Genomic DNA, 15,269 nt, shown 5'->3' with positions numbered 1-15,269 from the left:
GATTTGAGGGAAAAGTTTTTCCCTCAGCCTTTGTATTAGAAACACCCTCGCAGTGTTAACTAGGTTTTGTTTGTAATTTAATGCCAAGGTAATATAATTAAGTATAGTGTTGGAAATGTTTATCAGTTTTAAAAGGGAAATGTATCGATACGATATTAATAATGTGAAGCCGGTAAATCGTATAACGTTAGATAACTTGCTACATGCGGGGATACCAGAAAGAGAGTTGTTATTGAGTAAAATTTACGAATTACGTCAGCATATTAGTTTGTAATCTCGATGAATAAAAGACGACTTTAGAGCACTTTACAACATCATGCCGTCTATTAACACAAAAAAAATATTTTGCCTCGTTGAGAAGTTAGAGTTAACCTAGTAAATATTAGAAACAAAGTCTCTCCATGAATGAGTGTGAAATTGTCGTTATGGTGCGAAGATGCTGACAAATGACGTCACAACAAAGTAACTCATTCAGTTATGCAGTTCTTTACCTGTCCAATAGAGGGTGCTACGAGATTTGAAATGAGTCTAGTTGTGGTTTTGGTGATTGAATTGATCCTTAATACATTATTTTCAAATCCAAATCAGAGGATTTAAACAACTGGCCCCGGGGCTGTGCTGGGGGATGGTCAGGCTGTTACCCGAGGCCAGACAGTGTGCCTGCTAAATTTGGGGCAAGAGGGATCGGGTTCCTTCTGCAAGCACACACGATCCTGTCCTAGTTACAGGAGCCTTCTCTCACTCATTTACTGCTCTCACATGCCCTCTCACTTGGATAGCAGACAGTCTCTCAAACACCAAACTCTTACATCATATACTCTTACTGCTGCTTGTATATCGTTTAGTTTCTGATAGGTTAACGCACAAATCTGGCATTGACCATCGCTTGAAGATAGCTTGTAAAAAGAAGATCTTCCAGGTGACCCGACCTGTGCGTCCAGCTTCATCCAACTTCAGAAGGATCCTTGGCGGGTAGGAATTAGGGCACCACACTGACCCGCCATGTTTCTGGTTCTGGTGGTTACAGAGGAGCTGAGGGAGTTCCTGTCCCGGGCACGAAGTGGAACCGGCCGCCTCATCCAGGTGTTGATCAGAGACGGTGAGTGAGAAGGACGTCTCAGGGGTTCACTCAGTTCAAAGGGAATTTAATGAATCAGAAAGATGAAGGTGCCAATATTGGTATCTTGAGGAGTCGAACAAAACAAAAATCCAGCAGTAATGCTTGTGCACACTTGTTGACCAATAAATCAAGTTCACTATTTTAATTGATAGATTTAAAAGAGTCCTACCTGCTTGTAAATCAACTCTTAATGAATCTTAACCATCTTAATCTTAATGAGGCCTAGAAAACATTAGCAATCAGTGAGATAAAACTTTCAGTATTCCTATTCTGTTAACACACTAACACGGTATTATATCATGGTACACTGAGGGTGTCAGAGGGTAATACTGAATGATTGCCACCATATTAATGCACCATGGCTTTTACATAGTAGCCTAGTCCAAGGTTGACTTCAACAAATAGCCTACATTAAATATTTCTAGTATGGCCATGGTAGTCCAAAAATCGTGGTTGTACCATTGTACTTTTTAATACCTTTTGTTAGTGGAGGATTAAAATCTCTATCATCTATGTGGGTCATCTATCAAAACTGTGTAAATATGTAACAGTATTTTCCCATGGAGCCTATGATTCAACTAAAATCTGTACTTCAGCAACAATTAGGCTGTTAAAATAGAAATATGCTTGGACCATTAAATTAATTAATGGTAAATTAAAATTATGACTTTAGGCTTCTGCCAATAAATAGGCAACTTTACTGATATTTACTGATATAGCCTATGTTGGCTATAGTTGTCACATTATCCACTGACTTGGAGTTTAAAGTATTTATCATAAATGGGTGATTTTACAATTTGAATGTAATATTTATTAATCATTTGTTTTTTTATTTGTTGTTTTTAGGTGGTTTTTTTATTTGTTGTTGTTTTACCGCCTAGGTATCAGCTGACATGAATAGGACCAAAACACATTTCACAATGTATGTTGATTCTGCATTCACATGTTGATAGTGGTCGGATGACGCGTCATTTGACGTGGAAACTGAATGGTTCTTGAGGGATTAACTGTGCAGAGGTCATGGAACGATAAACGGTTCTCTGTTGCAATAAAAGCGCCTGTGTGTGCGCGTGCGTTTGCGTACGAGGCCGAGTGTCAGGTAGGCTACTGTTGAAATGTTAGCTCACTAGTCACTATCAGATGACAAGATCCAGTTGCTGGGAAGGAAAGGGCAAAACACTATCAAATTTGAGTGAAGTCACTCTGCCATTGCCTGACATGACGTGTTAATGCATGTAGGCCTACTCACACATAGCTCCGAGCGAATAAAACAAAACAGTTTTGACTGCAGTATGAGGCTACTCCGTTCAAAAGTTTGAGGTCAGCATTATTATTTATACATTAAACTGATCAAAAGTGACAGTAAAGACATTATAATGTTACATAAGATTTCTATTTCAAATAAATACTAACGTTCTATTCATAAAGAAATCCTGAAAAAAAAACTATCACGATTTCCTCAAATATACTAAGCAGCACAACTGTTTTCAACATTAATAATAATAATAATAATAATAATAAGCAACAAGTCAGCATTTTAGAATGATTTCTGAAGGATCATGTGACACTGAATACTGGAGTTAATAGCTAACAAAATTCAGCCTTGCCACCACAGGAATAAATTAGGCTAGTTTTTAAAATATATAAAAAATAGAAATAATATAATATTTCTGGTAACACTTTACAATAAGGTCGCATCTGTTAATGCATTTTGTTAAGTTAATGCATTAAAAAAACATAAACTAACAATAACAATGTATTGTTATTATAACATTCATGAACCTTTCTTAATGTTAGTTAATAAAAATGTTCATATTCATGTTCCTATATTAGTTCACAGTGCATTAACTAATGTTAACAGATAGAACTTTGGATCTAAATGATGAAATTAATATGAACTAAGATTAACAAATGCTCCATAAGTATTGTTCATTTTTAGTTCATTTTAACTGTAGTCAACTAATGTTAACAAATGAAACCTTATTGTAAAGTGTTACCATATTTCACAATATTACTATGTTTGCTGTATTTTTGATCATATAAATGCAGCATTGGTGAACAGAAGAGACTTCTTGCAAAAACATTAACAAAATCTTACTGACCCCAAACTTTAGAAGAGTGTAAATTTCTAGAAGCTAAGTTTACATTATAGCTTCACACTGTTAATGATAGTAACCTAACATTTTAAATGAAACAATTCAATAATGCAGGACAGTTTTGTCCAGGAAAGATGATGGTTGCTACACAGCAAGCAATTTTGCATTTAAATGACATCTAATAGCCTCCCAAACACAGCCCAGACCTTCAAGGCAAAATTTGGACTGTCAGAGAACATTTTATAGACGTCTAACCATAGCCCAAGAATAGACTAGTCATCAATAGGATAACAAAGGTATGAAATGAGTGAAGAAATGAAACCAAACACCTTGTAATCACTGTTCACTTTGCTTACATGATGGAATATCATACATCTTTCAAGTTATTTTGGCAAAAACAACATGTAACCAAATTCAAGGTTATTTTGGCTAGAAGTGGGTTACTCATAGCCAGACTATATCAGGTCTATAGTTAACCTAGATGGTGAAATGAGATAAGATTTCTAATCAGGTAGACTGTGTGGCCATATTAGACAGCTCCAGCCATTCCGACATCTAATGGCTGTCACAGGTGGATAGACTACTGTCTGTTTGACGCCTGGGATGTATGAAGACGTCTGGATCTGAATAGATCGGGTTGTTTTGGGTTCACAGGCTGCCTTTGAGTCTCACAGAGATGATATTTCAGGAAACATAAAACAGGTCAACACAGTTTTGGATCTTTCTGGTGACCAAGTCACATGTGTATCCCAACCCTTATTGGTGAGTAGATCAGAACACATGGTCAGGTGCTAGTCAGTGTTCATGGTGATAGAAAAACATGAAGCCATAGCTTTCTGGGCAGTGTGCCGACATACGGTTCAGACACTTTTATTTAGCCGGATTGTGTTTATGTGTGATATTCTTTGGAATGAATGTATTTGTATGACAGAACTCAGGGAGGTAGACAGATGTTTATCTTTTCAAATTGGCACATATGTGTGTGCAAACAGGTTTCTTTCCGTGTGTTTTTTAGGGGTGAGTAAAAGGCTGATGGAAAGTATGTGTCTGTGCTAATAGCTGGAATGTGTGCAACCTCAGAATAGCAGCTGCTGCAAAAGACCATCAGGAAATCCCCCTCCAAGGTCATTTGGACTAGACATGTATGTGGGTGGATGATGTTTGCACTAGATGTGGTTATTGACGCACTAGCTGTTTTGACGGTGTGCTCATTAATGGTTTATTTCAGTTAGGTGCAAAATCTTTCACTCACTCTGCCCGACCTTTAGATGCTTTAATCCACTATTGACAAAGCTGTTGTTTGGACTGCTGTATAAGACTGAATGAAACAACATTCTTGCTATAACAGGTTAGACGAGTGCAATCACGGCCAAGGCCATTGGATTAAAACATGGCAGGGAAGCGTTTTCTCACAAATGATGGAAATTTCTGTCAATGGCGAGGAAAGAGTTAATAGTGAGAAGAATCAGACCCTAAACTAAAGTACTTAAAACTATTTAAATGTTTTTAGTATCCATCTATCTATCTATCTATCTATCTATCTATCTATCTATCTATCTATCTATCTATCTATCTATATTGTCAAATATAATATTATATTTTTGTCTTCTGATTTTAGAGTGAACTGTCATCTGTTAACATAACATGACTGACTTTTATGTCCAATAATTTTTTTATAACAAAAAAAATGCTAAAATATAAGTAAAATATACTTATATTCTATATTTAAAATGTAAATATAATAATTACGTTTTAAACAAAAACAGCATTTTTGTTCAGCGTCTGTGTACAAAGAAAATCTGAGGACAGCAGGGAGGGAAGTGAACAGATGTACTAGTAAGTAGATTATTGATGTGATAAGCGATGCGTACTAAGAACCATAGCTGTTAATCTGAGTGTTGACGCCTGAAAGCAGAGGGTGGGGCTCTGGAGGACGTGCACCGGCACAGTGCACTATTCTCAATGAATCATAAAGAGGACCCATTAGAAAAGATGAAGCCTTCCAGTGCTTCAGTACAGAGGGTGTTCTGGTCGCACTCTTCAGGAAGCAAATTACGTGCGCTTGAGTGTGATGTGATCAGTGTAAAGTTTGTAAACTGAGACAATGGAGAAACAGTAGGATCAGGTGTGACATCTGTAACATTAAGTGATACATGCTGTCCTGTTTTTCATGTGGGCAATGGGCATGCATTTTTGTGTTGCTTAACTGGCTGATGGGTGAATGCAGTCACGAGAAAATAGGAAATTATAGAAAGATCTAATCATTTGTTATATTAGAAATGGTTACCAGTGGACTCTTACTGGAGTCTTGTTTGAAAACAATATATATTGTCTATATCTTACAAGTGTTACAATGGTCTGCATTATACAGAACACTGTACATAACAGAGAATTTATAAAGCCAAAAGTGTCATAAATATGACCACTTCTTTTCATATGGGGATGAATTGCTTCTAAGGACTGTTTTCATAGTGAAAGGCCCTTAAAAATCACATCTGATTGGTATCATTCTCGGTGGAACTATTTCATATCATTTTTTCAAGTCATTTTTATTATATTATATTATATTATATTATATTATATTATATTATATTATATTATAAAACACCAGCAGTATCAAAGTCACCATTATTCCATTGACCAATTTTATCAAAAACAAAGTGTAAACAAAGATACACTAAATATGGTTCAGTTCATTAAATATGATATGATTATCAGTTCATTATTGACAAGAATAGATTGTGATATTAGACATTTCCCAGTACTGTTAATAATACACCAGGCTATATAACTGAAGATTAAACTGATGTGTATTATTGTGTATGTGTCTCTAGGTGAACTAAGCATCATGTGCTATATTGGGTGTAAGATACAAGGTGTGTCATGCTCTTTTTATAGCAGGATGTAGATAATGGATAATATTTCCCCTTATTTGTTATCAGCAGTAGGCCATTACCCAAGGCTAGCCTTGTAAACACATTTCGATTGATCTATTTGATGCAACATCAAATTACGCATTACGCAACAGGTTTTTGGAATTGTTGTGTGCAATGTTGGTTGCACCAGGTTTGTAATGAGAAAGCTTTTTTATGTGTGTTTCAGAGCAGCTGGTGCTGGGGGCATATAGAGAGCCACGCCAGACCTGGGACAAAGACTATGACCACTTCCTGCTCCCCCTGCTGGACCCTCTCGAGCCCTGCTACATTTTATACCGGTTGGACTCTAAGAACGCTCAAGGCTATGAGTGGCTCTTCATCTCCTGGTCACCAGACCAGTCTCCTGTAGGTTTTAACATCCAGACATGAAGATGTAAAGCTTGACCTGATTAGCAGGAACAGCTTATGCAGCTGTTCATATAGAAACATGCATTTAAATAAGTAAAGGTTATATATATATATATATATATATATATATATATATATAGAAGAACCGTTGGAGCACATTTCGCCTATTATTTTTAAATAGAACAATCGAAACATCGAAATCAAAACAATCTTTCTTTGGACCTTGGCTTTTATGCAAACTTCTATTGCCAATTAGAACACCCCCGCTCTTAAAAAAAATGTTCAATGGGGTTATAGAACCCTAGGGTTCTTGGGCCTCATTTATAAAATGTTGCTTAGAAACTGTACATTGATCTAAGATCCTTTCTCAAATGTGTGTACGTGTGATTCAGAGAAAACAAACATAGCCTACTTATAAAAAACGAACATGCTCACACAAAAACGTGCGTATGCCTCTCATCCAGATGTGAAACACAATTTGCAATTGTGAAACCACAGTATAAATACTACCGGTAAATATTTGAACTTTGATTCTGTGTCATTATGCTAACAGGGTTTTATTATTATTATTATTCACGCTTAGATTTCCAAATACCTGCAGTACTCCGACTCTGCCACAAGGAAAAAGTGCGTACGTCTGTTTTAGAACCTGACGTGACGCTAAGAATATTTTCACGTCAAAGACTGACTGTTTTTTAAACCAGCGCGGGTTTAAGAGTACGCACACTCTATGATCAAATCTGTGATCATACGCACGTTTTATAAATGAGGCCCCATGCCTACATTTTAAAGAACCTTTTATGGCCCAAATTTTTTCCCATACAAATAAAAAACGAATTAAAACTAAGTGAATTAAAACTAAATCCATAAAATGATGGGAACCCCTAAAAGGTTATATATATATATGAAATGCCTGAAAGGAACCCTTTAATGTTCTATACAGAACCTTTTCTTATAAGAATGTAGCATCCACAAAACGCTAGCAACTGCATAAATATATTTAAAACACTCTTAGAAGCATAGATTTGCAAGATTTTTTTTAATTTTTTTTTTAGAAAATGTAAAAATCTAATTCATTGTAACAGGGTATGCTTCATTGTGGTTAGAGCTGTGAGTATTTATTTTGTTACTGTTTATTTATTTTAAGTGAGCATTTGCTTTTGCTACAGGTCAGACAAAAGATGCTGTATGCTGCCACTCGTGCCACAGTTAAGAAAGAGTTTGGCGGTGGACACGTCAAAGATGAAATGTTCGGCACAGTTGAGGTACTAGTATAAACTGGAATATCAAGAATAATTTGGTAGTACAATTGGTAAATGTTTTTCTCTATACTCTCTATATTTACAAAGGGAGCTTTATCTATCATTTTCAATATTTTTGATTCATTTTTATTATTATTTCACTTCCACTAATTTTATATATGGACCACAATTAATTTGTTCAAACAATTTTGCCTATGTGAATAGTTATAAAGTTATAATGAGGGATCTGCTGATAAATGGTCAACCTGTCATGTGTCTTCAGCTGTCAGTCAAATACCCTGAAGCTGTGAAAAAGTTTGCAGAGTGGACCACCATGTTCCTTAATTTAGAAACTGGACAACCTGTGGCTGTTGGCAGTGTTCTTGGAAATGCTTACCAGTCATGGTCAACACAGAGAGGACTAAATATATACTCTACATACACATAGAGTAAAATATTGAACAAACAACAACAAAGTTTTATGGGAGGAAGTCTATTTATAATTTTGACATTGAAATGACTACTTCAGGTTGTCTTGGGTTGTCATAATCTACAATTAATTAAATTACATTTATTTAATTTTTGATCAATTAATAATGAACCACATTATAATAATGGCTAAATAAATACACATACAATTTGTGAGTAATTATTTTTATTTATTTTTCCCATCACCAGGAGGACGTTTGTTTTCAGGGCTACCTGCGACATGTGACTTCACGTTCTGCACCAGCACCCCTGACTGCAGCCGAGCAGGAGCTACAGCGAATCAGAATCACAGAGGTGAGAAACGACTGCAGAGTGCAGTCTAACAGCATCATTTTAGTATACATCCTTGAATTACTTCAGCTCTTTGTTTTATATTTCTTCTTATATTTGTTTTTTACTTCAGTTCGTTTTTTAATATATTCTATGTTCAATCTTTATGGTTGCAGGGCAGAGTTAAACAGGTGAGTACTGTAGGTATTGTGTAAAACACATTACTGTATATGTATGCAAATTTTTAACTTTTAAAAATCTTTAATTAAAGGACAAACCTCAAATACTTCAATGAATCATTATATTAACAACACAAAGTGTTTTAATCTTTTTGATTTGCAACATACAGTACATGTGCAGTAAGAATATAATCTGCCGACCATTAAGATATATATATATATCTTCTTTTTTTTTTTTTTTTTTGCATTGTCACTATTTTCATGACAATAAACAAATTCGAAACTTTTCTTTAATGTAAGGCATCTGGATATTTTACTTTAGTTGTTTGTTTGTTTTTGTATTTCTCAATTATGATTTTCACTCGTTTCTACTTTAAAACACATTTTAAATCAGGACAAAATAAAGATAATTGAAATAATCATGAAAATAATTAGGATCTTAAGAGTCCTAAAAATAAGGCTTTTCTTTAAAATATAATATATATATATTTTTATTAGTTTCTTATGGTTTGGAGTCATATATGGGGTGGATATTTTTTTTTTTGTGTGATCCACCCATATGGACATTGTCATCTACACTCATCCAGCATGTTAACACTTTACTTTTCCTTATACTCTTATCCACTATCTCTCACCCTCATAAACAAACAACAGAACTGGCATATAATAAGTCTTCCATGACATTCTAGGGTAGCTCATAGGAATTGTTTGGGAAAATGTTTTTAATAGATTGACAGGAACTGTTTAGGTCATAATTTACAGTGCTGGAATACAAAATTGGTTGTGTCTGTGTTTGTGTCTTTAGGTGAAAACTGAGATCACTGTGGACCCCAAACATCAGACTCTACAGGGTCTTGCCTTCCCGTTACAGGCCGAGGCCAAACGTGCTCTACAGCAGCTCGCAGAGAGACGCATTAACTACATTCAACTAGTACGACACAGACATACACATTTATACTTCAGTGTGTTCTTACCAGATACATTCTTACCAAACTGACTAGAAATTTTTGGTTTCTATTTAGAAGTTAGATACAGAGAAGGAAACAATTGAACTAGTGCACACCAGCCCGACAGACATCCGTGATCTACCCTGCCGGATCCCCCTGGATACACCCAGATACCACTTCTTTCTCTACAAACATTCACATGAAGGAGACTACCTCGAGTCTGTGGGTTAGTCACTCCGTCCACCATTCCTTATAAGTATCTCATCTATATCAATTTGTGTTACAGTTATGTAAATCTTTTCACATGTCTTCCTCTATCACTCTCCATAGTGTTCATATACTCCATGCCAGGATACAGCTGCAGCATCAAGGAAAGGATGCTGTATTCCAGCTGTAAGAGTCGACTTCTGGAAGGAGTAGAGAGGGACTTCCACCTAGAAGTCGCTAAAAAGGTAAAACACACTCTATCACACTTCTCACATGTTCATTTTGTTTTTTCTCCCAATTTCTCCCAGATTTAAAATCCCCAAACTTTGTTTAAAGTAAACATGCAATTAAAGGTACACCTTGTAATTATTGTCCCTGTAGTGGTTGTTAAACAAAACTGCATGCATTTTGTGGAAGAACATTGTTTGGTTGTGCTTCAGCACAATATGGTTGAATGAATGAACCATGAATATGGTTCCCTATCAGTCAGTCACGTTCGGCATTACGTTGACAAACTGACCGTCGTGATGATGAGATCGAGACTCCAATACCTTGAAAATGCTGGAGTGCCCTATGTTATTCCCCGGTCTGGTTTCTCTGCACCTCAGAGGACCAATTCGGTTAATACTCAGGGTGATCTGAGGGTTTTAGTGGTAGTTTCGCCAAACCTTGTGACCCTGCTGGGAAGAGGGGAAACAAACGTCTAATAAAGGGAGGTGGAGAGAATGGTGGCAACAGCTAGGATGGACAGAAAGTGAGAGGGAGAGATAAATGAACTTCATTTGTACCCTAATTTTCCACAGTTCCCTATTTCCACCTGTTTTTAGGCTAATTTGTTCATCCTGCAGGTATAGTAAAGGAAAAATTGGGATTCTATGCTTACGTTGTGGGATCTCACTTGGGAGCCCAATCAACTTCAAGTGGTAAGAAAACTAGCCAATAAGGATTGGTGAGTGAGATTTGCATGGCAAGCCCCTCCCCTGGACATATGGGTATATAAGCTTGCCTGCAACTCACTCATTTAGCTTTTTGCTTCAGAGTCGAGCGGTTGATCTTCAGTGCTCTGCCAATCTGCCTTCGAGCTGACAAAGAGGAGACGTTCTGAGTTGGAGAGATGAAGCATTCAGCGGTGTGTTTTCGCAGGAAGAGCAAATGTTTACAGTTAAGTGCAGCGATCACACCCCTGGGTTCATCAACAAACAAAAGAGCAGTTTCCCTAAAAGAGCAAGCACAGGTGATGTTGCGTCTTTTTAAAGATGGCATTTCACCCGTGTGTCTCTGGATGCGGCCATTTCCTGGCCCTGTCTGACAGCCACGATCACTGCCTAACGTGTCTGGGCCGTAAGCACGCTGAGGCAGTGTCTGTTGATGACTCATGTTCCCACTGAACATGACTATCGCGATGATGAGATTGAGACTCCAATACCTTGAAAACGGTGGAGTGCCCTATGTTATTCCCCGGTCTGGTTTCTCTGCACCGTAGAGGACCAATTCGGTTAATACTTAGGGTGATCTGAGGGTTATAGTGGGAGCTCTCCCGCTGGGCCAGTCCCCACGGGCCTCCCACTCCTCACACACATTGAAGGTTGTGGAGGTTCCTGGTGAGGCTGTGGGTCCTTCTCATGGGGGACCCAGCATCTCATTTGGAGCTCTCGTGGAGGACCGGATGTCAATAGAAGCATCAGAGAACGGGCTTAAGTCCACTGGGGATGACTACTAAGTTGACTACTTTACTGGGTCGCCACGAGTGTCGGGCTCGAGTGGAACCCTCCACACTGTCTTGAACATATGCAGTTGGACAATTGGTCTCTCGGGACGGGGCGTGCTGCACGGCATCATCCTACCCCGGTTCCTTTCTTCCCGAAGGTGTATGAGGAGGAGGTCTCAAAGTCTTGGAAGGCAGCTCTACTGCTGTAGACGTTTCGGAGACATGCATGTAGACCTGTTCGCCTCTCCAGAGTCTTCCCATTGCCAGCTGTTTTACTCCCTGACTGGGGGGACCTAGGGGTGTGCGATATTGACAAAAAATGATATCTCGATATTTTCTGGGATTTTCTCGATAACGATTATTAGACGATATTTTGCTGAGTGTGTTTATTGTGTTGGTACTTTGGCAGGTTTAGGACTGTCGTGGACAGCCGACTCTTAAAGTTTTTGATATTCTTCATACTCTGTGTGGTGGTCAGTTCACAGCAGTGACAGAAATTATTTTTTCCAATGTTTCAATTGATTTTTACATTATATGGGCATTCTTACCGTTATAAAGCCATTTTTTAAACCTAATTATATGCATGCATCATCTTTTGTGTCAATTTCATCAATTTAATCCAATTCAGTTATAAAAATAAGACACAATAGGGCTGTTACCAATCAAATGAAATCAGTATCAACTAAATTTAGCTTTGCAATATTGAATATTGATATTTAAAATAATTTTAAACAAGAAAAGATACTTTAAATGTGAAATTGAAACCACCAGTAGGTGGCAGCAAGTCATTGTTAATGAGCGAATCAACTGATTCGTTCAAAAAGCTGATTCACTCAGTAAGGAAACACCGCCATGTGTGGCTTTGTTTTGAACTATTTTCGTTGGCGAAATAGAGCAAAAACAGACAATATGGTGTCTAAAATGTAAGTCACTTAATATTAACTTCTTGTTTATTAAACTTGTATAATTGTATCTAAATCATGTGATATTGATAAACTTGTATCAATGTCACATTTGTTATCATGCTGATATTTGGAGAAAAACTGCACTCTTGTGATATTTATTACTAAATGATATAAATAAAGACTAAATGCGCACCCACACTAGTCTAATCTACAAGACTACATCACGTAGAGTATGCATGCACTCTCTGGGTGTGTGTGAGGGATAGGATATACTCGATAATGTCAAATCGCACATCGTTAAAACAACAATTACAATATTATCGCACACCCCTAGGGGGACCCTCTGCATGGATACACTGGCACACAGCTAGCCCTGAGATCCATGCAAATATGTGTTTTCACCAGTTAACCTGCTCGCACAGACACTGTGCAAGGTCAGGGAGGATGAGGAGCAGGTCTTGACTGGTTGCGACTTACTGGCCCACCTGGACCTGGTTCTCGGACCTGATGCTCCTCACAACAGCCTCTCCCTGGCGGATTCCCCTGAATTCCTATCCATTCACCTGGGGGTGTTAAATGGTGACAGAAAATACAACAATTGGTGTAAAGAAGTGACTGTTTCAGTCTTTCTTACCCAGGGTTTAGAATGACCCAGGGTTAACCATTTAAAAGTGTGAAAAGCCCTAATCTGGACAAAAATGCACTGTGAATGTCTTTTCATGTTGACTTTAACAAATAAGAGACAATTTATATACAGTTACACTGACAATATATTGAGTTTTTTTTTGTGTGTGTGTGTGTGTTCTTATAAATGTGTCTATGTTCATTTAGTTGGAGATAGATAGTGGAGAGGAGCTGACAGAGGAATATCTGTATGATGAGGTCCATCCTAAGCAGCAAGCCCACAAGCAAGCATTCGCCAAACCTCGTGGCCCTGCTGGGAAGAGGGGAAACAAACGTCTAATAAAGGGAGGTGGAGAGAATGGTGGCAACCGCTAGGAAGGACAGAAAGTGAGAGGGAGAGATAAATGAACTTCGGTTGTACCCTAAATTTTCCACAGTTCCCTATTTCCACCTGTTTTCAGGCTAATTTGTTCATCCTGCAGGTATAGTAAAGGAAAAATTGGGATTCTGTGCTCAGTTGTTGTTAAAAACTTTCTTACTTTCTTTGGCTTGTATTTACTCAGTGTTATCAGATGCGTATTCATTTGGTGTGTTAATGTGCATATATTTAAGAGAAAAACTCAGGAATTAATTTTATCTCAGTAAATTTTCTGAGCATATTTTTGTTACATAATCTCGTACATGCATTCACACTCAACTCAACAAAATTTTAAGCATATTAAAAGTGTTTATTGTGAAAGATGGTAGATCGCTCTTATTTTAAAAGTGTTTTTTAAAAGTCTAGAAAATAAGTTTTGTCCAAGAAGCTTTTTTTTTTAAGAAAAAGAAAACTGAAATAGTCACAAGAACCTACAGCGATTTCATAGAAAAAGACACACTCACGCAATACACATACTCACCAGAGCCAAATGTGACTTGCAGACAAAATGCTATACTTGGCTAGAAAAAGGCACACTCATGCAATACACGTACTCACCAGAGCCAAATGTGACATGCAGACAAAATGCTATACTTGGCTACGTGAGAACCAATCAAGTTACAGTTAAGTAACAGATATACATGGAGGTTTAGACTTGATTCAGATTCAATTTAGGATTAATATTTAAAAATGTTATATGATGATAACCTTTTATGTGTTTTTATAGTTGCAGTTGGGTGCAATTTTTTTCTTACAATACACAAACATGTCTCATAACATGACTCCATTCTTTGATTAACATGGCCCCATAGTATTTACTGTGAAACACATACATTGTGTATAAGCTTCTGTTAGTAATTAGAACAATTCCAAATGAAATATTTTTGTATGTCAAATATCAAAAAAAATTCAGCATTGAAAATATGATTGTCTAATTGAGTGTATAGTTCAGCTAGTGAAATGTTTAAAATCATCATGGTTAGCAGAACCAAGGTAAAGCTATATCTAAACAAAAACATGTTTTAATTTGTTTCATGTATGTTATTGATGGTTGCCCCGGACTATGTTGACATGGATCATTTATATTTATTTCCCCCCTTTTTTTTTTTTTTGTCTGTCAGTGATTAGAGTGAAACGTCATACACAAGATAATCATACGTAATAAAAATTAATTGTAATTAACAGTAAATGAAAATCTACAGCCCTCTCTTGCATTGTTTATGAACATATTGTTGCATAAATAAATAAAAACTTTCACTGAGTGTTTGGTGGTAATTATTATTTGGTAAATCAAGATCTATTCACAAATTATGAATGTAATGAATGTAAAATCACAGAGGAAAAAGAGGGCAACCCTGCAAAAATACTGCAATTTACACCTGATAGCCTCTAGATGGCAGTAAAAAATAAGCGTTTAGAATAGACTCTTCGTTAGAAACGCTAATAAATCAAGTGGCTGCTAAAATATACATTTTGAGGAAGTTCCACAGACATACATACATACATACATACATACATAAGAAGAAATGGTCAGGGTCCAAGCCAAATTTCGTTCACTTTCTCCAGGAGATCAAGGACTCATCACTTGTTTGGATTGTCAATAAAAAAAAAGAAGCAAAAAAAGACTTGTAATATTTATATGACTATAGTTTTTGATTAATGAATGAATATTTCCAGTACATTTCTGTATACTGTTGTTCTGTAAATAAATAAAAAAAAAATACTAGAATATATCAATCGCTAAGATGCATATGGACAAAATATCACAATGTTTTAATGCA

General features: G+C 36.8%; 1 protein-coding gene across 2 annotated transcripts; it reads left to right on the top strand.

Annotated features, from left to right (window-relative positions):
- Positions 1–740: 740 nt before the first annotated feature.
- twf2 (twinfilin actin binding protein 2) lies at positions 741–14,750 on the top strand. Of its 2 annotated transcripts, XM_084128709.1 has the most exons (9): positions 749–1,099; positions 6,319–6,497; positions 7,670–7,765; positions 8,420–8,524; positions 8,677–8,691; positions 9,485–9,610; positions 9,702–9,852; positions 9,957–10,078; positions 13,278–14,750. In XM_084128709.1, exons 1-9 carry the CDS (start codon positions 1,003–1,005, stop codon positions 13,443–13,445), a joined length of 1,059 nt encoding a protein of 352 aa, XP_083984835.1. In that variant the 5' UTR covers positions 749–1,002; the 3' UTR covers positions 13,446–14,750. The 2 variants fall into 2 exon arrangements, with proteins under 2 accessions (XP_083984836.1, XP_083984835.1); XM_084128710.1 differs by lacking the exon at positions 8,677–8,691 and having other exon boundaries at positions 741–1,099.
- The last annotated feature ends 519 nt before the right edge of the window (positions 14,751–15,269 follow it).

This window comes from Abramis brama (assembly GCF_963993115.1).
Source record: "Abramis brama genome assembly, chromosome: 11".
Classification (NCBI taxonomy): Eukaryota; Metazoa; Chordata; class Actinopteri; order Cypriniformes; family Leuciscidae; genus Abramis; species Abramis brama.
Note: the sequence above shows the minus strand (reverse complement) of the source record. Positions and strands in the feature narration are given on the sequence as shown.

Bases quoted from the DNA above. Each gene is read 5' to 3' on its own strand.
- twf2 (XM_084128709.1), top strand. From the start codon at position 1,003: ATGTTTCTGGTTCTGGTGGTTACAGAGGAGCTGAGGGAGTTCCTGTCC. The intron at 1,100-6,318 runs GTGAGTGAGAAG...TGTGTGTTTCAG, and splicing joins CCAGGTGTTGATCAGAGACG to AGCAGCTGGTGCTGGGGGCA. The intron at 7,766-8,419 runs GTACTAGTATAA...TCCCATCACCAG, and splicing joins AAATGTTCGGCACAGTTGAG to GAGGACGTTTGTTTTCAGGG.